At 32.7% G+C, this 23,241-nt stretch overlaps 4 protein-coding genes across 4 annotated transcripts; 1 reads left to right on the top strand and 3 right to left on the bottom strand.

Annotated features, from left to right (window-relative positions):
- Positions 1–34: 34 nt before the first annotated feature.
- LOC117128021 (uncharacterized protein At4g04775-like) lies at positions 35–8,785 on the bottom strand. The gene is made up of 3 exons (XM_033279374.1): positions 4,695–8,785; positions 2,470–2,718; positions 35–2,389 (listed from the first exon to the last, which is right to left on the bottom strand). Exons 2-3 carry the CDS (start codon positions 2,705–2,707, stop codon positions 2,088–2,090), a joined length of 540 nt encoding a protein of 179 aa, XP_033135265.1. The 5' UTR covers positions 2,708–2,718; positions 4,695–8,785; the 3' UTR covers positions 35–2,087.
- On the bottom strand, positions 2,914–7,158 carry LOC103838785 (glutathione S-transferase T3-like). Its single transcript, XM_033278303.1, has 3 exons — positions 7,154–7,158; positions 3,320–3,710; positions 2,914–3,240 (listed from the first exon to the last, which is right to left on the bottom strand). The coding sequence occupies exons 1-3, from the start codon at positions 7,156–7,158 to the stop codon at positions 2,914–2,916; spliced, it is 723 nt and encodes a 240-aa protein (XP_033134194.1).
- Positions 8,786–14,110: 5,325 nt separating the features above from the next.
- Positions 14,111–17,359, top strand: LOC103838727 (probable serine/threonine-protein kinase At1g54610). The gene is made up of 8 exons (XM_009115178.3): positions 14,111–14,367; positions 14,442–14,816; positions 14,888–15,172; positions 15,249–15,566; positions 15,647–15,874; positions 15,971–16,071; positions 16,491–16,608; positions 16,836–17,359. Exons 2-8 carry the CDS (start codon positions 14,475–14,477, stop codon positions 17,133–17,135), a joined length of 1,692 nt encoding a protein of 563 aa, XP_009113426.1. The 5' UTR covers positions 14,111–14,367; positions 14,442–14,474; the 3' UTR covers positions 17,136–17,359.
- A 3,177-nt stretch (positions 17,360–20,536) lies between these two features.
- On the bottom strand, positions 20,537–21,878 carry LOC103838726 (acyl carrier protein 3, chloroplastic). Its single transcript, XM_009115176.3, has 4 exons — positions 21,623–21,878; positions 21,195–21,287; positions 20,936–21,058; positions 20,537–20,843 (listed from the first exon to the last, which is right to left on the bottom strand). The coding sequence occupies exons 1-4, from the start codon at positions 21,674–21,676 to the stop codon at positions 20,718–20,720; spliced, it is 396 nt and encodes a 131-aa protein (XP_009113424.1). The 5' UTR covers positions 21,677–21,878; the 3' UTR covers positions 20,537–20,717.
- Positions 21,879–23,241: the final 1,363 nt, after the last annotated feature.

Here is a 23,241-nt window from a genome sequence, read left to right as displayed (position 1 = left end):
GGTGGGACTTAACCCACAAGCCCTTAGCATTTTATATTAAGGTTATATGTTAAGGGACCTAAACTAAGGACATTAAACAATTTGGTAGATTATTAGTGGGACTTTCCTGGTCCCTTAGGTTATTATTTAATTAATTTATTATTTTCATAATGTATAACATATAAAAAGAAGTTGTAAATGAAATATATTTTAAAAAAGTTTAACATTAAAATTGAAATCTTAAGAAAATTATAAAGTTGTAAAATAGAAATACAAAACATCATAATTATTAAAAAAAACACACAAACATTTATTCCAATACAAATAGAAACTTATAAATTATATGTTATGGGTAAGATGTCCAAATTTAGTCCAAATATTTTCAATCAAATCATTTTTTAAATGCTCATGGACTTGTCTATTCCGAACGCTCGTGCGACGCTCAATTGTACTCACGATAGGTGAAGGCATATTGACAGAAAATGTAGCCACGTCTTCTCTTTCTTCAAATTCACGACCGTTGTCCTGAGTTCCTGATGATTTTTCATCTTCGACAATCATATTATGAAGTATGATACATGCTCTCATAATATTTCCTATTTTTTCTTTATCCCAAATATTAGATAGATTTCTAACAACGGCAAACCTAGCTTGTAGGACTCCGAATGCACGCTCGACATCTTTTCGCACAGCTTCTTGGGTTTGAGCAAATAATGAATGCTTCTGACCTTGTGGTAGTCGGATAGATTGAATAAAAGTAGCCCATTTCGGATAAATACCGTCGGTGAGATAATATGCCAAATTGTATGGATTACCATTAACATGGAAGTTAACTTGTGATGCTATTCCGTTAATAATGTCATCAAAAACGGGTGATCGATCGAGAATATTAAGATCGTTCATAGTACCTGGAGCTCCAAAAAACGCGTGTCAAATCCAAAGGTCATATGAAGCTACCGCCTCCAAGACAATCGTTGGTTTATCGGTTCCTCGTGAATACATTCATTTCCAAGCCGTGGGGCAATTCTTCCACTCCCAATGCATACAGTCGATGCTTCCAATCATCCCTGGAAACCCACGTTGTTCTCCAATATATAGTAGTCTTTGCAGATCCTCTGGTGTGGGACGTCTTAGGTATTCATCGCCAAACAAGTCGATTATTCCCGCGGCAAAATTGTGCAAACTTCTTCGAGCTGTTGTTTCTCCAATTCGGACATATTCGTCAACTGTGTCAGACCCACCACCATACGCCAATTGACGTATTGCTGCGGTACATTTTTGCAGCGGAGTTAGACTCGACCGTCCGGTTGCATCTACTCTGGGTTTAAAGTACTCAACTTCTGTAGACAGACGATGCACAATACGCAAGAATAATGCCTTGTTCATTCGAAACCGTCGCCGGAATATATTGTGCGGGTATGTTGGAGTCTCGCTAAAATAATCATTCTAGAGCTTCTGATGGCCTTCCTCCCGGTGTCTCTCGATAAAAACTTGTGTTTTTCGCTCTTTTGGTTGTGGATTGAAATCAATATATTCTTCACATAAATCTTCAAATATGTCATCTAATTCATCATCATTATCTTTGTGGTAATGATAATGTGAAGAAGAAGCCATAGAAAATTTTAACAAAAGATAAAAAAGTGTTTAGAATTTTAGAGAAGATGAGAGAAGAAGTGTCAATACTTATATGATAAAGAAGAAGTGTCTACGAATCCTCCCGTGAATGAATATTGATATTAACTCTTTAGTACATCTTGTGACTTATTGGTAGAAAGCAAAATAAACATGTGACTTATCAACTCACTTATTGGTACAAAGAATCTCAACTTGTGACTTATGGTTATAAATGAAATAAACATGTGGTAGTTTTGTGCTATTTGGTCACGAGCACAAATAAACCATTCTAGTTGTCAGCTTTCATTCTAGTTGTCAGCCATTCTAATTTACAAATGAGTTATGTTACAAATAAGAAACTCGATCATGTTAGTTATTGTCAGCCATTCTATTTGAGCACAATTAAACAAACTTATGCGTTATATTAAAGAGTACAAAACCATATCCTTAACATCCGGTAAAAACCCAAACCATGCCGGTTAGAGAAGTTAAAATTATCCAAACATAACAACCAAGCCTATTACAACAACAAGAACAACTATGCCTATTACAAAGCACTCAAACCCATGACTAAAAGAAGATTTCTCCTTAGCCATATCACCCACAATCTTCTCTAGGTTTCGTATCTTCTGCTCTGTGTCATAGTCACTCAAAAGGGTTAGGCTTTCTACCTTTTCACCTAGCTGAAGCACGTGGATATCTCTGGCTCTCATCTCCTCCATCAGCGCCTCATCCCACCATTTGTAGACATGGCATTCGCCGTCGTCTTTGTTCGCACAAGTGAAAAATCTTCTGCCTGTTTCACAGACAAGCAAAAGCAGCTAAATACATACACAAACTAGCACATAAGCAAGTAAATTAATAACAACCACATACCTTGATCTTGCCTGTTGTTAGACGTTGCTAGCAGTGGCGTAGCACCACAATAGCAAACCTGCGGAAAACCAAACTCTACCTCCGGTTGCGGAGGGTAGTCAACTTGTTGAGTACGTTCCAAGCTTAACTCAGCTTGGTCACGTCGTATGAGATCATCCGTCTCGCTGTAGTCACTGTCCTCATTGTTTCCAAATAAATCCTCCTCTTCTGATGGCTGCGTATAGCTGTAATGTCCCATTTTAACTTAACCTGCATACATTGTCAACATTTAAATTACATACACATATTTAGAGCGAAGACATTTAAAGAAAATGATTCATTAATAAAAACTCATTTAAGGAAAACGGACTACATGGACCAAACACCTAACAAGAACATAGGACATACATCAAACAAGAACATAGAGCATACAGAAAATATCATACATAAAGAGACATTTTTTTTTTAGAATAACTCCGCTAGGAGCTTATTCTTCACAACAACTTCCGCCTCAGTCAATGGTTCAGTACGGGTAAGGAGAGTGTCTAGTATTGCTAGCCTCGACAGTCTCTCCTTCCTCACCAAATCGTCCTTCTTCATTTCCCAAACGGTCGCAATCTCAGCCACAGACTTCCCTTTACCCGTGTTTCTTTTGGCCTTAGCAGCCTTGACACCTTCGGGCCTGCTCTCAACATCAACGAAGCCTTCAGTATTAGATGTTTGGGAATTTACGTCCACATTCTTCCTCTTCGAAACGCCAGCAGTCGTGGGTGCGTTGAGGCTGAGCCACTTCTGTTCAAACCTCAACACACACCAAGCGTGTTTCAAGTGTGAACTTGTGCTCTTGATCAGAGAAGAAAATGTCATGTGCCTTCTTCAGAACGTCAGTGTCACTCTCACCACTTCTCATTTGTCGCTCTGCTGCTGAGTATGCGGCACAGAACTTGTTAACATCTTCATTAATTCTGTGCCACCTCTTCTTGCAACAACCGTGCTCCTTCCCACCATCCTCTATTCCATGGGGACTTGCTGCATAATAAGCAGCAACCCGTTTCCAGAAGGCCCCCGACCTCTGCTCATTTGCAACAATTGCATCTTTCGAAGTATTAAGCCACACACTGATCAGCACCTCGTCATCTGCTGGATTCCATTTGCGCCTTACACCACGGGCAGCCGGTGTCTGTACTGGTGGATCTAATGGTGCATCTTGAGATTGTTGTGAGCTGAAAGCCGGAAAAGGCTGTGATTCTCCGAAGTTAACACTAGAATGAAAACTTTCATAAGGAAAGTTTTCATGGAACACGCTACCTTGTTGACTGTGAAGCAGTCCTACGTAGCTAGAGGACTTGCTAGGAAGATTGTTTGGATCCTTAACAGAAACTAAATATAAGAGATTTGTTGTAGAAAGACTAATGAGATGATAGAAGATAGAAAAGAGAAGAGATTTTTTAATAGGAGGAAGTGAAGAATACAAAGTACATAACCGCCTTAATGGCCAACTCCGAACAAGAAATGTCTAATCCCAACTTAATACACAACTAAAAAGCTATCAACTTTCTTTTAAAACATCAGTGGCTTAAATGTCTAACAGAAGACAGAGAAACAATCAGTTCAATGCATTAGAATATTAAGATTTTAATAGACATTACTCTAAAAACTATGGAAAATGCAATGTCTCTAAATTAAATTCTTTACGGATCAAACTCTAAATTATTAGTCTATACGAATCAAATCTATACAAATCAAACTCTAATTTGCAGACAAATCAAACTCTAAACCACGGGTTCGAATTTGCAGACAAATTAAGATTTTAAATGACATGAGCTTATGTTCACAGGTTCGAATTTGCAGACAAATCAAACTCTAAACCACTTAAACAATTGATCTCGAACCATAGAAATCTATACGAAACAATCATACATTTGTTCATAGAAATCTATACTAAAGCTCCAAACTTATAAATTTGAACAAGCATACAATCAACACATCGCAATCACAGAAGCTACAACAAAACAATCATACAAGCGAACCATAGAAAGCTGCGAACCATAGAAAGCTGCGGATATCTATACGAACTATAAAAAATTCCCAAACCCTAGCAACTATACAATTGTTCTCAAACCAATGAATCTATTTCTTTTTCCCATCGAATCTAACAAACACTCTGATCAATACCATTTTATTCTTCAAATTTCTAGAAAACCCTAAAAAAAATTTCGAAATCAGATCGGACTTGAAAAATATACCTTGTTAAGATTGGGACGATTCTCAATGGTTTTGGGGAGGATTGCTTCTCGTCGTTTTGGAACGGAAGCGAACCGATGTGGATTGGGCTTTGGAGAAGGATCGGGGGATGAAACGACGCCGGAATCTGCGACCTCGCCAGCGAAGATAATACCGATCTCCAACTCCAGTGAAAGAGAGAAGACGCAGGGTTGCCTTTCGATTTGAAGAGATGGATTTGGAGATCAAGGCTTCGCCATCGCCATCGCAATCGCCTTCGAGCTTTCGAATTTTTTTTTTTAATTTAGGATTTCGGAGTCCTCGAGGAGAAGAACACGCGAACAACACAGATGGAGACAGCCACTCGCGTGCTGCCACGTCGTCAACGGGACGAGCCCGAACAGCCCTTACTTAAGGCCCGTCCCACTCTCTTTTAATTTCTTTTTCATTTAAATTCAACCCATTTAAACGTACGGGACGGGCCTAAGGGCCCCCGATACCGATGCTCTTAGTACCAAATCAACTTATAAAACATTATAAACAATTAATATGTTGACAAAAAAAAATCCGAAATCATTTAACTACATTATATAATTTTTTCTGTTAAAGAGAAAGTCACACATTAGAAATACAAAATAGACTTACGTAGACATGAGTTTCGAGTATTTGGGATCAATTTGGATTCGAGTTTATTGAGAGCACAAATTTAGTCTCATTCGAATATTATAAACTTCGGTTAAATGTCAGTTCAGATAGAGTAATACTTAAAAAGCCAGTTGACTTTGTTTTAAATTCGGTTTGATTCTAGTTCATGTTTTAATTATCCAAATACTTTGATTAGAAATACATATTTAAGTTCACAAATTTCAAAAATTTAAACAATTTATATTGACAAAGGATTGATGGCATGATTAAAAGTGGTTGTTAAGAAGAGAGAAACATAAACAATTTAAAACTAACAACTAAGAACTATAACCGTAATAAACATTATTTAAAATTAAAATAGTTTTGAAACTTTTGAAGAAAACTTAATTATAATCAAATTTTAAATGCAATTCTTAAAACATAAAATATTCAATATTTTACTAATTATCAAAAATATACATTAAACTAAATATTGAAGTTATTTTCATGTTATATATACTTATTAGAGTACTTATTCAAAGTGGTATGCTATTTTTTTGGGGTTTTGAAAATTTTCGGGTTTTTCTAGAAATCCGTTTCGATTTGGGTTCGACTTGGGATCGATTCGGGTAAAACTCAAAACCCAAAATGCCGTAGAACAAGATCTATTTGGATATTATGTCGGGTTCACTTTGGTTTGGATTTGTCTTTTATCGGATTGGATTGGTTCAGATTTTTGAGTTTGTTTTTTTTTTGCTCACCTCTAGACTTAAGTAATATATAAGGGATTTAGGCTTATTTGTTTATCACCGATTGATTTTAAGTTAGAAGCCCAAAAACTTAACATTGTATTAGAACGCATTCTGACTATTAATCTGACCTCAAAATTGGTCCGATCATCACACCAACTGATAGTCCAAGGAAAGCTCAATTCCACTTCGATAACTAAAAATAATATTATCTCAGAGGAGTATAACAGATTATGTCGAAATTAATGATTATACGCACTATTATCTCGAGAATGGATGTTGGAGAGAATATTCATTATTTTAAAATTATTTTAAAGTCAGACATTCATGATAAACCCAAATTTAACATATTATCAAAGCGGAGCCGCATCTAATCGAATCAGATGGTAAGTGAATTGGCAGAATCCTTTATAAATAAGTCATGTTCTAGTGGAACTCCCGGAAGCTTTATATTCTAAGCCGTTTATGCTTTGAAGATTTAATCTAAACAATGAACTTAGAAATAGTTGTTGATTAAAGATATTAGGAAAAGAAAAAGCAAATGATGGGTGTTACAGCATACTCCATGCATTTGAACCTGACCTGACTGTTATTCGCAATCTATGAAATAATAGTTTGATTTTTATTTCTATTGTTTGTTAAAGAAACAAAAATATTTTATAACGAAGCTCCTCATAAATAATTGAACTATTTTGCTTGAGGTTTTGATTCTCTCTTGGAGTCTCGTTATCAAGATTACGCAGTTAGGCAGTATCTAACATGAAACAAAAGCAAACATTCGCACTTTTCATTGTCGTTTTCCTACGTTTTTTTTAATGTTTTTGATAAATATCTTCCTTTTATTATGTAATCATTTTCTTTGTATATTATAAGAATAGCAACAAAAACAAAATGTAGGGTTGTGTGTAGTCTTTTGAGGAGTTAGGTCACACGTAAGACGTGTTCAATTGGGTTCCGTAAGGTTTTTAACGGTAAATAAAGAAGACACAAAGCAAGCATAGATTCAACGCGCGTAGAATTTGGATGTATTCACTTCCCTTCCATGCTTAAATCCTTCCGTCTCCGTTTCAACAACTATGACCACAGAGATCCACATGGATCGCACGTACCACATTGATCCTTTTACATTTTTCATGTTCGAGAAACAAAACAATTTTTATGGGCCGACTACAGAATATTGGAAAGGGTTGAAAACGTAGTCTGGTCCAGCATCCAAAAGCACATTCAATGAAATCCCACTTTTAAGTCCACGGGAAGGCCCACCATCGTAAGCCCGCGGATATTTTTCTTTTGTCAAATGTGTGTGTTTTTAACTCGAAAGTTGCAAGTCTGAATTAAAAGATGGAGTTAACCATATTAGTGGATAAATACAATCATATAATCAAATACACCATTTGGAGGTTTCTTTTAAGCTAAAACATGAGCCACAAAATTATATGTAAGTGATGTATATTTATTATCCCAAAACTGAATACCAGAGATCATATGTTTGATGAAGAGAATCCGGTTGAAGGGTTTCTACGACATGTACCAAAGTTTGTTAGTTGCGTATAAAAATAATGTGTTTCTATCCTAAAGTCTAACAAAGTTGAATAGCACATAGTAAAGTTTTGCCTTCTGCTTCTAAGCTCATTGAAACATACTCAAAATCTGTCAAATCCAATACTTTGCATTTTCTTGTTGGTTGTAATTGAGTTTAATGAAGGGGTGCCTGTGTTGGATTGTGACTGAACCAGATTTTTTTGATCAAATCCAATGTTAGTCCTTGACCACCCAAAACACAAATGATCCAAGTAGAAAACAAAGATAGAAAGTAAAGAAATGATAAAACTTTAGAAACTGAACCAGACTTTATTGATATTGTCTATTTTCTCTCTTTTTCAATGTACTCTATTTTATTGGCTTTTTTTTTTTTAAACTGTTTTTCTTGAAAAGAAAAGAAACACAAAAGTAGATGATGATGGGAAAAAAAGTAAAGATGAAAAGATAATACTGATTCCAGATATTTGCTCTGATACCACATGATATGTGTATGTTACGCTTGACCCAAATGCTCTACACAATCTAGTACGACCCTAGGCTGTGGAATCATTGGCAAACACCCTCGTGAAACCTTCACACTAGATAATTTAAACCTAGCGCTTATGGCTTCCTTGATAAATGATCGGTTGAATGGCGACACAAGTGATGATGGAGATTCACTTATACTACCATTTGCTGAATCACTTGATTCAGTTTACTTAAAATCATTTTTTTTAGCCATGAGGCTAATTCAAATTTCTTTTAATTTGAAAACATTTTTATCATATAAAAAAAAAGGAAGAATTGTCATGAAATCTAAAATAAAGATGATCTAGGTGGACCTCCCGCACGCATGTGCGGGCATTAACATTAATATTAAATTGATATTATATTTACAACTATATAATACTTATGTTACATGTATATGGTTAATATGAAAGATTCGATGTTACATATTGATATTTATACTATGTTCATATGAACAAAGAATACATTAGAACATTTAGAAAACGATCACATTTAACACTAACTAGATTTTGACCCGTGCTTGGAAAGCGCGGGGTTGTTAGATTATATTATAATACAAATTTTTATTATATCGAAAAACATATTTTTTACCAGCTATATAATCTACAAATTAGTTTATTTGAAATTTTATATGTACACTTTTACGTAAGTTTCTTTTCGACATGAGAATTATATCCGGATCAAAAAAACAAACCGAACCGACCCAAAATTATAGGTTTAGTTCAGGTCTAGAGAAGATAACCTATTGGGTTTTTTTTGACCTGCAGGTCTTTGTTTGAGTCCGGGTCCTACCCTAGACCCGATCATAAATATGTGTTTATTAGGTATATTTGGATATTCTGAATATGTTTCCGGTATTATGGATATTATTTTTAAGTTTTTGGTTTACGATTAGAGTTTTGATTTCAGATAAATTTTTCAAATTAAAAAAAAAATTGGGTATTTGGATAAAATTTTGGATATTTTTAAGTTCATCGTGTCAGATTTTGAATAAGATTTTAAATTTTTAGGTATTTGAATTTTTTTTTAGTATTTGTTTGGAGTTTCAAATACTTTTCGTGTTTCGGATATTTTTCAGATTTTTCATATATTTCAAATTCTTTTAAGATCTTAAATACCCGAACAGATGTGGATCCATAATGTCCATATCAGATCCAACAACCTTTTGATATTGATTTTTAACGTTATTGTACAAAAACATGGTTGATGAAATATTTTTCTGAGTAAAGGTATCATAAGAAATAATATTAAGATTTGTTAAAAATATTTAAAATATTGTATGTTTAGAATGATTAATGAATTATCAGAAAAACAATAAATAGTTATACATAACTCCAACAACTTTTTTATATTAGATTTTTTAAAACTCTTTCCTTTTTAGTAGTATTGATTCGTTTTAAAAGAAAAGTATATAAAAGTATAATATCTAAACAAATAATTTTCAAAATCTTGAATAATCAATACTGATATCGTGAAGTCATGTTAGTTTTAATAGAACCAATGAATTTCTTCATTTTTGTGAAGGTAACATGAATATTCAGAAAAATCATTTTTAAATATGAAAATATTATCAAACTATAGACAGTTGAAAGTTTAGTATATGATATGATATTTTAGTGGGAAAGTTTATATATGATATGATTACTTTATTATAAACGAAAGAGGAAGTTAGAATGTACAAATATATGTCTTGTAATTTATCTTGCTTTAAATCATATATTATATGACAAAAGTGATAATATAAAACATTAGTTTCAATACTTTTACAATTAAAAATCAAAATGATATAAATAGTAATAGTAATGGTTAGGATTTAGGAGTGAGATTTAAATAAATAAAAAAATTGACTAAATTATTGTTAGAGAAATATATGGTAACATATTGTTAGTATAAATTTAAGGTAAGACCAAAAAATAGTGAGTTAAATGAAAAGGTCCAAACAACTTTTATAGGTAGATTTTTTTAGACTCCTTCTCTTTTAATAGTATTGATCTTAAAACATCAGAAAAATATAATTGAGAAAATATAAATATTTCACGCATAACCCCAATAAAAAATTAGCCATGAAATATAAAAGAGATATTTGAATTACCTGAGATTTATTATCATTGGTTTCATTGTAACAGCAGAGATGATTTACGGTTTTCTTCTCTAAACTTTGAGTCAGAAAAGAGGTAATTCTAACAAAAATATTTAAAGATAACAAATTATATAATTGATAGGACAACATCAATGAGTTTCAAAGTTTTTAAAAAGCTTTGAGATTACCTTTGGCTCTTAGACGTACCGAAGAGGATCACGCACAATAAATAAATTGCACTTGATTAGCATACATATCTTATATTCTTGATAAGTGATTTAACTTTATAAAAAAAAGAATTTACCTTTTTCGAAAGGGATGATCAGTCCTGGATAAACAGAATCGTCTCTTTTTGTTAGTTGAATCACTACTGATGCAAAAATATAGATAGAGATACAACATGAAGAGGAAGATAACAAAAATAAACGGAGAAGAAGAATCCCCCATAAAAATACCAGTAATGGTGTTCCCGTCTATGAGTTACTTATTGATTATCATACACCTGCGCAAGATCACAAAAGTAGAATTTAAAATATAACGATCAAAAACATATGAAAACTTAAAAGATAGATGTGTGAAACTAATGTGGGTGGTGCGATATTTATATAGCAAATTAGTTTAAGTTTCTAAATGACCTAGTTTTCAAGAGAAGCAATGAGATATAATATCCTCTAATAAATTTTAATTCAGCTATCAAATAAAATATCTTCTAATAAATTTTCAAAAATATTCTGGTTATAATATAGAGTAAATTAGCTAAATATACTAACAAATGTAGGATATCATTGAATGGGGGGGAAAATGGTAATGTTGGGGGAAGAAAATTAGAGGGATATAGGGTATGGAGTGCAAATAGAGGAAAAGTGGTGTGTAGGGAGTACAAATTCTCTATAATAGATACATAATTTTGATAACTCAAATCTTGTTATATATATATATTTAAATATTAAATGCATGATATTAGGAAAGAAGATATCTCGTTAGTTGATTGAAGCTGGTTTTTGATAAAACAAATCCCACTATAAGGATTTAAATAATAGATAATAAGAAAAGAATAAGGAATTTTAACGTTAAAGCCCCCCAACTAAGTTTGTTTTGGGAAAAAACCCCCAAACTAAGTATTTAATGAAAAACCTCCTAAACTAACTTTATTTAATGAATTAAACTCTCATAGGTCATAAATATTATTACTACCAGTAAATATTTAGTTTAGGGTTTCTACACTAAGTAAACATAGTTGATGAATTTTACCATTAAAATGAAAAAAATTCAAAATATTGTAATAGGAGGATAAATTTTCAAAATACATTTTATAAATTAATGTATAAGCTTCTATAAATGACTTAGAACCTCTTATAATAATTTAAAATGTCTGATTTTTGTAAATGTATTTATAATTTTATAAATGATTTATAAAGCATGCATTGAATTATTAGACATTAAAAGTTATTATGATACTTTATATACAAATATAATTCTTTCTATACGAATATAAAATGATTATATCAATTGAAATAAACACTTTTGTGTATTATTTTATGTAATTATAAATACATAAAAAAATTGATCGCATTATTACTCTTTCATAGTTTCAACAATTAGTTATCATAAATAATTATTTCTAATATTATGTAGATTATTTGGAAAGTGGTAATTGAATTACCCTTTCCTTTTAGATATAATTATAATAAATAAAATTAAAAATCATCGGTCAATCAAATTATAACAATTTGAAGAGTTCATTTATGATCAACACGTAATAAAAAAATCACTTATGTGACTTCTCAATCAATATATAGTAGGATTTATATTTTTATAAATAATTTATAACATTATATAAATAATTTTAAAATTCTGATAAATTTATTATGTAAACAACGATAAATAATTTAAAAATCATATTAATAAACATGTTTGGATTTTGTAATATTAAAAATTGTTATTATATAATTATATTCGAATACAATTCATCAAGTAGAATATAAAACTATTATAATTATCTTATATAAAAATTTGTTCATTATATTTTATAGTTTATAAATATTAAAAGTAATAAAATATAACATTATTAATCTTTCTATAATTTCGAGATTTAGTTGCCATAAATTGTTATTTGTAATATTCTCTAGATTATATGGTAAGTGATGTTAAATGTTTTTAGACTTACCTTAAATTTTTAGATCTAATTTAAATAAATAAAAATTAAAAACAATCGACCAGTCAAGTTATAACAATTTTTTTGAAACTTCATCTATGAACGATACGTTATCTGAAATCACTAAAGTGACTTCTCTTTTAATGTATACTAGATTTGGACCCGCACAACCGTGCGGGTATTAATTTTCATTTTTATATATGTTTTACATAATTAGAATATATTTATATAATCATTTTAAATATAACAATTTGATAATTTTCATGTTGTAAGTTAATTGATTATTTCAAATCATCACATATATTTGGTATTTTTATTATATATATATTTTAAAATTAATTTTTATTCAATTATTATGATCCTGATCCGTAATTCAAAGCGCTAGATTTCCTTTATCAATAATTTTTTTATGTTTATTCATTTAAGATAATAACTATATATATATAAAAAAAGTTTTAAGATAAGTTAATTTTATACATGAATTATCTAATTTACTAATGTTAACCCGTTCTACCAACATATTCTATTTCTAGCATAAATTTTAATGTTTGTAAAAATAAAATATATTAATTTATCAGTTTAAAATAATTTTATCATATTTAGTTAAATAAAATGTTTTATTATAAAATGATAGATATAACTATAAAATAGTAAAATTTGATATAATTTTTTTCATTTATAAAAGATAACTGAGTATATATATACTAATGTATAATAACATTAATTTCATTACTAATTACAAAATTAGTGAAACTATTTATATACAATTTTTGATAATTAAGATATTTTTATAATGTTTTTCAAACATTTGTTAAAAAAATATATTTATATTTATATTTTAAATAAAAAGATATCAAATTATATTATGATTTAAGTAGTTAAAAGATTATATATTAGCATTAAGGAAATACATTTAATAAAAAAATTTAAATGATGATCCAAATAAAAATATGAGAAAAAGACTAGGATAGCACCAAACCAAGTTTTTGTTCCCAAAGTAGCACTCAAGGCTCAAAGTCACAAAAATAGGTTTCATTAAAGAGGTAAATATACACTTATACCCTTTGGGTTAATTAATCCAAACTTTAGAGTTTAGAGTTAAGGGGTGGGGTTTTAGAATTAGGGTTTAAAATTTTATAAAAAATAAATACTAAAATAAAAAATAAAAATTTTAAAAACAGTTTCAAAAAATATTTTTTAAATTAAATTAAAAAATAAAATTTGAAAAAAATAAAAAAAAAATTTCAAAAAAAAAGTTATAAAATTTCGAATCTGAAAACATATAATCTGAAACTATAAAAAAATTTTTATTTTTTTTTATTTTTTTTTATTTATTTTTATTTATTTTTGTTTGTTTATTTAATTTTAAACCAAGGGTATTAGAGATATTTTACCCTTTAATGAATGTCATTTTTGTGACTTTCTCCTTCTAGTGCTATTTTTGAGACATAAACTTCAAAAGGTGCTATTATTGACAATTGCCCTAAAATATCGCACATGAATCAATGTGAGTTTGTTAACCAATCCAGGTTTTTAGGAGTTGATGTTATATTAGGAATGATATATTATTAATTCATATTATTAGTAATAAATGAATGATAATTGATTTCTAGCAAGGGTCCATTTTAAAAAAAAATCACACATTAATCAAGTTTGTGACTTCTATTTTAATATATAAGATGGGATTACCCTCACGTTTCAAAACAATTTTAAGCATCATTTAATTTTTAACTTTTGTAACTATATTTAATGTTAATTATCTGGGTAGGTATAAGTTCATTTTACAAGAAAAAAAAGAAACAGGAAATTAAATACAGAAGAAGTTGTGCCAAAGAAAGAAAAGAAGAAAAAAAAACGCTCGCCTACTACTCCCACTTCTCGCTCATCCGCTAGCTGCCAGTCTCTCTCTCTCTCAAGCACAGAGTTCTCTTACCTCCAAAAGATTCGATCTCTCCTCCTCAACCCTTCCCTCAGATATTCCCCAACTTAGCGCAAGCTCCAGCTTCTTCCATGGACGTCGTCGGAACCATTTGATTAGGGTTAGTGATTTTTCGACCCCAATTAAATCTCAGATCAACTTCGTTCTAATAGCTTCACACATTCCAATTCGTAGGTTTCGGAAGCTGAATCACACGGTTGATTACAAATGGGGTGCGTGTTTGGGCGTGAGGCTTCGTCTAAGGCGGCGGCGGCGACGACATCTGAAATTAAACTAGCACAGACCTCCAAAACGGGAGAGGCCAACGGTGCTGCTGCTGTGGAAGTAGAGAAGAAGAAGAAGAAGCAGGAGGAGGCTCCCAAGGAAGAGAGGAAATCAAAAGGAGATCGGAGAAGGTCAAAGCCTAACCCGCGCCTGAGCAATCCTTCAAAGCATTGGCGAGGCGAACAGGTCGCTGCTGGTTGGCCTTCTTGGCTCTCTGACGCTTGTGGTGAAGCCCTTAACGGCTGGGTTCCACGAAAGGCCGACACTTTCGAGAAAATCGATAAGGTTTTTATTGTTAGTTAGGCTACTAAAAGGTTTTTTTTTTTTTTTTGAAATAGATTACTTTTGTTTTATAGATTGGGCAAGGAACGTACAGTAATGTATACAAAGCCAAGGATATGCTGACTGGTAAAATCGTGGCGCTTAAGAAGGTTCGGTTTGACAACTTGGAGCCTGAGAGCGTCAAGTTTATGGCTAGAGAGATTCTCGTTCTGCGGAGGCTTGATCATCCGAATGTTGTTAAGTTGGAAGGTTTGGTTACCTCCAGGATGTCTTGTAGCTTGTACCTTGTGTTTCAGTACATGGATCATGACTTGGCTGGTCTTGCTTCTAGCCCTCTTGTTAACTTCTCTGAATCTGAGGTTAGTAAAAAAAAATCTCTATCTTTAGAATTATTTATAAAAAAATAAATATAATGCTATTTATTTGTATTTGCAGGTGAAGTGTTTAATGCGTCAGTTGTTATCTGGTATGGAGCATTGTCATAGTCGCGGTGTGCTTCATCGTGACATCAAAGGATCGAATCTTCTTATTGACGACGGTGGGGTCCTCAAGATTGCTGATTTTGGACTGGCGACTATTTTTGATCCTAATCACAAGAGGCCGATGACTAGCCGAGTGGTTACACTGTGGTATCGAGCTCCGGAGCTTCTTCTTGGGGCCACTGATTATGGTGTTGGTATTGATCTTTGGAGCGCCGGCTGTATTTTAGCTGAGCTTTTGGCCGGAAGACCTATTATGCCTGGTCGAACAGAGGTAGTCATCATCCTTGTTTTGTCTCATTTGATTATATTTGTATATTCATTACTTAGTGTGGCTCTTTCTGATGAATTTAGGTGGAGCAACTCCATAAGATTTACAAGCTATGTGGTTCACCATCGGAGGATTACTGGAAAAAGGGAAAATTTACACACGGAGCGATATACAAACCACGTGAACCATACAAAAGATGCATTAGAGAAACGTTTAAAGATTTTCCACCAGCGTCTCTTCCTCTCATTGACTCCCTTCTTTCAATTGAACCAGAGAACCGCCGAACTGCAACTGCTGCTTTAGAAAGTGAAGTACGTTTCTTACTTTTGGTGTTTTTTACATGTACTGGTTTGATGATGTTGCTGGCATGATTAAATTAGTTAACTCTGCTGTTTTTTCCTGTACAGTTCTTTACAAGCGACCCATTTGCCTGTGAACCTGCTGATCTCCCAAAGTATCCACCGAGTAAAGAAATGGATGCTAAGCGACGAGATGAAGAAACTCGGAGGTTAGTTGCATTTATAGTGTTGTAATCATTGCTAATTATCAGTTTGTAGAGTCTTTCTCATGATCAAAGCTGATATGAATCATAAACACGGGTCTTGAATCTTGATTGCTGAGGTTGTTTGTATACATTTATGTACTCCACTCATATCGTTGTCTGCATACTGAAAAAAATAATGTAGTAGGCATACCTTTTTTTTTTCCGACGTAGTAGGTATACTTTTTTTTCTGGCAAAAATGAACCATACAAGAAAACTATATGTTCTGACTTTGGATATAAGTTATATCACCATCCAGATAGAGTGAAGTGTAATACATTTATTTTGGAAATTTCAGATATGATTGTTGATTCCACTATTACTTGAAGCTATATTATACTATATATGTTGGCAATGCATAGACATACACTTTTCTCGTGTGCAGACAAAGAGCTGCTAGTAAAGCCCAAGGAGATGGTGCAAGGAAGAATAGGCATAGAGAGCGTTCAAATAGAGCCCTTCCAGCTCCAGAAGCTAATGCAGAACTTCAGTCAAATGTCGATGTAAGCACCTCTCAACTCAATAACTTTTCTTTTTGTTCTACTGTGACTCGAATTAGGTTGCTTCTAGGTATATATAATGAATATAGTTGTTATAAATTGGTTTTGCGGCGTACACTTGTCTATGTTAGGATGTGAGCTGAATAAAGGTTTTATTCCACCGATACAGTGAAATATTCTCTATGCATAAAGATCGATTCATTAACATTATCTTTGACACTAAAAAACAGAGGAGGAGATTAATCACACACGCAAACGCAAAAAGCAAGAGCGAGAAGTTTCCACCACCACACCAGGACGGTGGAGCAATGGGGGTACCATTGGGGGCCTCGCAGCACATAGACCCGACGTTCGTCCCACCAGATATGGCGTCATCCTTCACTTCCACTTCTTTCAATTTTTCTAAAGATGAACCGCCAACACAAGTTCAGACCTGGTCAGGTCCTCTGGGTCATCCCATCACAGGCATTTCCAGAAGGAAGAAAGATAGTACCAAAAGCAGCAAAGGAAAGAGAGCAGTTGTGGCTTGAGCCCGAAAAAATATAATTGCATAATTGCAAATGCTCTTTCTTCAATTTATAACGATGTAAGTGGTAACTTTATTATTCTTTGTTACTTCTTGAAAAGAAAGTGTTTTATTCTTTTCAAAATTTGCGTAGACTTGTCATGTGTTTATAATTATTATGACGTTATATTATGTAATATACACTACCTTTTTGTTGCTATTATTTTAAATATATCTGTTCGAATTACCTTTTGTTGCTGTTAGATATAAATATAATTTATATAGATTTGAGATTTAAGTATGAAAAAGTTTTTGAATGTATTTTATGTCAAAACTACAAGCTCAAGAGCAAAGCAACAAGTGGGATTGTGTGGTCAAATTAAGCAAACCCACTTGAGAAAGGAGTGAAGTTCAAGTTTGCTGGTGCTGAAACTTTGGCAAAGGCTATTCCAAGTGGGATAGCAGAGTACTACGACAAAGAGTGACATTGTCGTCCTGTACAAGCAGGATAAAGCTGTCATCCTACACAATAGATTTGAAAACTTAGGATCCAATGATTCAACTCACACTTTAAACAGTATAACCGTGTCTCAGTCTCCAGAGTTGACTTACAAAGCCGCTTGAAAACTGTTTCAAAACAAGGCAAGACTACAGTGGTTTACTTGAGAGAAATCAAGAATATATGTGATAACTTACTCTGACATTGGTGCTTCTGCACACATCACAAACTCACCACAACACCTTCAGAACATCTCGGCAATATCACAACGATGATTCTATAATGGTTGTTGATGGCAATTTCTTACCAATCACACACATCAGATCTCTTCCTCTCCAATCAGTGTTAGGGACCTTGTTCTCAAATGATTTCTTAGTTTGTTCATAAATAGCTAAGTATATTTACTCTATGTTTCTAAGCTCACAACTGATTATCCACGTTCCTTTACCTTTGATTTTGATGGTGTGTATGTAAAGGACAAACAAACACATCAAAATATGACACAAGGAAGCAGACTTGATGATTATTATGTCTTGAAGAACCCTGCATGTTGGAACTGTTTTTTGGACAAATGGCTATGACCAATATTCCGGTGATTTTTTCTAGCAATTTGATTGTCGGAATGACCGGATTCAGGGATCATTGGATTTATTGTTATGAACACTATAATATAGTGAAATAATATGTCAAAAACGAAGTTCGTTTGAATGAGAAACGAAAGTCTAATATGGAATTATTTGTAAAATATTCATATTAGAGATATGAGGTGGAAATCTCTATAAATGGAGAAACTAAAACAAAGTTATAAAAACTTTGTAGACACTCTCGTGTATTAAGAAAAGAGATATTTGGATTGGACTGAGTTTTGGATTAAACCACTACAATTTATTTGCTTAGCCCAAAGTATATTGCTAATTATTTTACTAAATAATAAAGCATAAGATCTCTTTGTCTCTCGTCTTTGACTAACGTTTTTTGACCAATAATGAATTTGATTTTGGATTCAATGATGTAACATACGGAAAATCAATTCAGCCCATGATTTCATAATCATGATAGAATCAAAATTAAAATTTTGGTGGTGATTAACTTGAGGGAAAAAGCCCAATACGGTGAAGCCACCAGGGTTCAAGTCCCGGCTACTGGGAAATTAACATTTCGGCATCGCCAGGGACAGGGGATCGATACGTGACAACACGTGACTAGTCTGGACCATTTATGTAGGGTCAGGATACCCCTGTATAATTAAAAAAAAAATTAAAATCTCCATTTGGTGCTTGGTGATGCACGTTATTTTATGGGCTATATAAAGCCATGCTCTTCTCATTCTATGGACACTCACATCTAATACAAACACAACCAATATCTCCTACTTATTTTTTGTTTTTTTTTTGTGTGAGTATAACATAGAAATAGATCAACAGGCTTTGGTTCTCAAGTGCTGTGAGACTGAAGATATAGGCAGTTGTATCATAGAATTCTTAAACGTATTAAACCGGCATACTACCGGCATACTACGGGCGTTTAAAGGATTAAGAAAAGAGATCTTAATCTCGACTCTGCTTCAACCTAGTCCTTTTCCAACTATGGTATTATATTGTTATATTTTTTATTCATGTTATTTGTAAATTTTTGTTTTACATATCAAATTGCCTATCTGTTAAATTTGGTGTCTACACTGCATTCAGTGCCCTTTACTCTTCTTTTTAAACTTCCACAAGTGGAGAGATTTAGCATAAAAGATTGGGACATTCGAGTTCCGAGGTTTTCCATCATCTATCTACAAGCAAAGTCATATGCATCAATAAAGCCTTCTCCAAGGTTTGAGATTCTTCTCAGCTTGGGAAGAGTGCTAGACTACCTTTTTGTGACAACTATAACCAGGGCCGGCTCAACACAGCTAGGGGCCCTAGGGCAAAAAATTTTTTTTTTACTTTCTAAAATTTATATAGAGATAATATTTAAAATATTTTTAAAATTTAATCAATAATATTTTGTATATTTTGTAATGAAAATAAAACTATATACATATCAAATAATCTTGGGCCCTTTTCAATTTTATTTATTGTATTTATAATTTTTTTTATATATTTAAAAATAGATTTATAAAAAATTGGGCCCCTTATTTATCATTACACGGGGGGACACGGGCTCGGACCCGGGGCGGTCGCACCGCTTGTCCCCCCTTATAAGCCGGCCCTGACTATAGCTCTTGAGTGGATTTACTGTGAGCTATTCAAGGATTCAAGTACTATGTCTTTTTTACTGATAAATATTTGAGATATTGCAGGTTTTTATCCCTTGAGGTTGAACTCAAATTTTGTCTCGGTCTTTTTAGTGTTTCAAAAGCTCTTTGAAAATATGTCAACAAATTTAGATGCTTCAGTGCAACGGATGCGGGATCAAATAGTTGATTTTTTTTATCCTCTGGACTCCTCAACAAAATATGATTGGTGAGAGGAAGCACAAACATATCACTGATCACTTTGGTAGTCAATGTTGTTTGATAGCAAAACGCCACAATTTTTTTTGGGTTGATGCATTTTTGTACGGCAAGTTTTCTGAGTAACTTACTCCCATCATCAACACTTCCAAACAAACTGAGTCCATATGAAGTTCTCTTCGGCGGAAAGCCAGAATACTCTCTGCTCTTCTTATGTTTGGATCTACATGTTACCCTTCTTAGTGACCTTACTTGTCCAATAAACTAGAACCACAATCTTTACAGATGGATTTGGAAGAAAAGGAAAGAGAAGGCTTTTGATAGAGATTATCCCAAGTTATCGGTGTACATGAGAGGTGCAATTTCTCTTTTATTTTTCCCTTTCATCTTATAGTTCCATAGTAATCCATATGATTAAAACTGTAAGATAGCTTTTATCTTTCAACAACATATATTAAAACGATTCGTAAGGCGACTTGTGGAGAATGGAGCTAAAAGAAGTTTTAAAATGAAAGAGTCAAATACAAGCCTTGTAATACTTTTGCCCAAACGAACATAAATCTCAACAAACATAAAGTGGTCTATGGCTAACATAACAATAACAAGACAGTGGGTTTGGGTTTAGTGGGGTTTCCATCGTTGGTTTTGTAATAAATAATTTGGACTTAAGCCTTTGCTTTCAAAATCTCCTCAATGAGCTCAGCTGCTTCCTCGACTGTCTCAATCGCCTGTGCTTTGTCCTCCTCCATTTCTATATCAAACGCTTCCTCCAGGCCCATCACAATCTCCACCTGAACACACACCACACACGTGTCATTAGCCTAAACACAGTGTGATAACTTGTTTACAAGTTGTTGGATAACAGCAAGATTGTGAGTAGTACCGTATCAAGAGAATCAGCACCAAGTTCAGCAAATTTGGTGGCAGCCGTAACTTGGTCTCCCTCTTTAAGTGAGAGTTGCTTTTTGACCACTTCACACACTTTGTCCACTGTCTCAGGTTTTGCCTGTAAAACCAACAATTTAAAAAAAAACCATTGTAATAAAAACATTGTTTCAAAGTGTTTAATTAGATTAGCACTAGAACAATAACATATCCTGTAACTATATGTTCTGTGTATGGAAGAAGACAAGAAGGCTTACAGCGCAAGAAACGCTCAGGCGGGTAGGAAGAGGGCGAAGCGTAAAAGAAAGATTGCTTCTGCTTCCCTGGCTAAAACATTTAACCGCAGTTACCTGCCAAAAAAAAAACAGAAGAGAGGTTAGCTTCTCGTTTCTTTGAATACCAGAGAAGTAACTAAGTCTATGTAATAACTAATAACTTATGATGTAAGAGAAATAATTAAATTAATCAGATCTACCAAGATTCAAAGTTCCTGCATAATCAAATACCTAAGATCCGAGAAAACAAAGAGCCGTTTAAATAATAAGATCTACCGTTGAAAAGAATAAAAAGAATACTAATCGAGATCTGTGAGAAAATAATCAGATCTGACTATTACGCGTCAAAAAACCAGTTAAAATGGGGGAAAAGGTGGATATTCGAGATTTATAGTGAAGTAGAGAGAGACCATTTGGCGAGGACGAGCCTGCAGGGAAGTAGATGCAGCAGCCATGGAAGCCATGAATCCTAAGGAGAGAGAGAGAGATCGGAGTGAGACGAGGGAGGCGGAGAAAGGCAAAGAGAGGAGGGTGAAGAACAAGTGATAAAAAGAGTTTGTTTTTATAGCACTGTCTTTCTGAGATTCCAATGAGAATGCAGACAAGTCAGGTGGAGTAGGTACTTGGTAGATCCAGGTAGGAAAAATATACAATTTAGGTCAATTAGAGAAGAAAAAAGAAAATAAACAAACTCATATGAAAAAAATTCAAATTGAATCGAAAAAATTGTTGACAAAAAAAAAGAATCGAAAAAATTATTTTAAATATATAGTTCAATGACTTCGAATGTTTACAACCGTCCCGTCCCGCACCGCAGTTAACAGTAACAAAAATCTCTACATATACCATATATCTATACGTTTTTATAACTGTTAAAACCGCATTGCAGTTGAACCGCTTGTTCCGCACCGCTCAAACCGCAGTTACCATTCGGAGCCTATGATTTACTTAATCTGAAGAAAACAGATCCAAAACCAAACCAAAATTCATATTGATGCTTCCATTGTAGTAGCACTCAAATATCCACTTGAATACCGAATAATTCTTTTGGATATCAAAATTTTCGGATATTGAAAAAGGGTATATTTAGATATTATAAAATAACAGATCGGGTTTGAGTTAAATCCTCCCAAATTAGGATTAGTTCGGTTATGAAATCTAAGAAACGGAAAGAAACTGATTATCCATTGTTTCTTATGCGAATTCAGCCGACAAAAAGAAAATCTGATGTAGATTCAAATATTTTTACCGAACTAACAAAATTATCCATTTTTGTTCGGGATTTTATATCTAAACTACTCAAATTTACTCAAAATTAAAAAAAGTTACTCATTAAATATGATTCAAATCGATTATTTTTATCCAAAAGTAACCATACATACAAATTGGTTTGAGTATTTTGTATCTAAAGTATCCAATTGTATCCATAAATATCCAAAATAACTAATATATTTGATTTATGATTTTAATTTTATGTATTAATATTATTATAAATATAAATATAACTAATAATAGGTGGACGGCACCCTCATGTGTGTGCATTAATATGATTCTTAAAATGATGGTTACATTTCAATGATTTCACATAATTTGTATTCTGTTAACATATTGTATATATATAATTATTTATGCATGTTTTATATATATGTAGTATTAAGACAGTTATATATAATTTGGTGAAAAGTTTACTAATAATTTTATCGCATTATATTTACATTAAAACATTAATTTTTTATCGTACTTAAATAAAAATAAAATCAAGATACCATTGACGATAGTTTAGTTTCGAACACTAGTATCTGATTCAATTGCGAAGAATAACTTGAGTTTAAAACTAATAGCTAAATACATTAAATAATGTGTTTTATCGTATAGTTAAATATTAAATATATATAAGATATCTTGAATGTTACTCATTAATTTCAGTCACATTAGAGTTCTACAATATATGGTTATATTTGTCCGAACCTAAAAAAATAAGTAAATTTGGAAGTAAATCTAATAAGTCATATTAACGAGAGAGTTATTG

This window comes from Brassica rapa, chromosome A09, assembly GCF_000309985.2.
Source record: "Brassica rapa cultivar Chiifu-401-42 chromosome A09, CAAS_Brap_v3.01, whole genome shotgun sequence".
NCBI lineage: Eukaryota > Viridiplantae > Streptophyta > Magnoliopsida > Brassicales > Brassicaceae > Brassica > Brassica rapa.
The sequence above is the reverse complement of the archived record's forward strand: the minus strand, read 5'-3'. Positions and strand labels throughout refer to the sequence as shown.

Bases quoted from the DNA above. Each gene is read 5' to 3' on its own strand.
- LOC103838785 (XM_033278303.1), bottom strand. The intron at 3,241-3,319 runs GCACATGACATT...AGGTTTGAACAG, and splicing joins ACACTGACGTTCTGAAGAAG to AAGTGGCTCAGCCTCAACGC.
- LOC103838726 (XM_009115176.3), bottom strand. From the start codon at position 21,676: ATGGCTTCCATGGCTGCTGCATCTACTTCCCTGCAGGCTCGTCCTCGC. The intron at 21,288-21,622 runs GTCTCTCTCTAC...TTTTTTTGGCAG, and splicing joins AGGCTCGTCCTCGCCAAATG to GTAACTGCGGTTAAATGTTT. The intron at 21,059-21,194 runs GTAAGCCTTCTT...TTGGTTTTACAG, and splicing joins GCCTGAGCGTTTCTTGCGCT to GCAAAACCTGAGACAGTGGA.
- LOC117128021 (XM_033279374.1), bottom strand. From the start codon at position 2,707: ATGGGACATTACAGCTATACGCAGCCATCAGAAGAGGAGGATTTATTT. The intron at 2,390-2,469 runs GTATGTGGTTGT...TCTGTGAAACAG, and splicing joins TAACAACAGGCAAGATCAAG to GCAGAAGATTTTTCACTTGT.
- LOC103838727 (XM_009115178.3), top strand. From the start codon at position 14,475: ATGGGGTGCGTGTTTGGGCGTGAGGCTTCGTCTAAGGCGGCGGCGGCG. The intron at 14,817-14,887 runs GTTTTTATTGTT...TTTGTTTTATAG, and splicing joins CTTTCGAGAAAATCGATAAG to ATTGGGCAAGGAACGTACAG. The intron at 16,072-16,490 runs GTTAGTTGCATT...TCTCGTGTGCAG, and splicing joins CGAGATGAAGAAACTCGGAG to ACAAAGAGCTGCTAGTAAAG.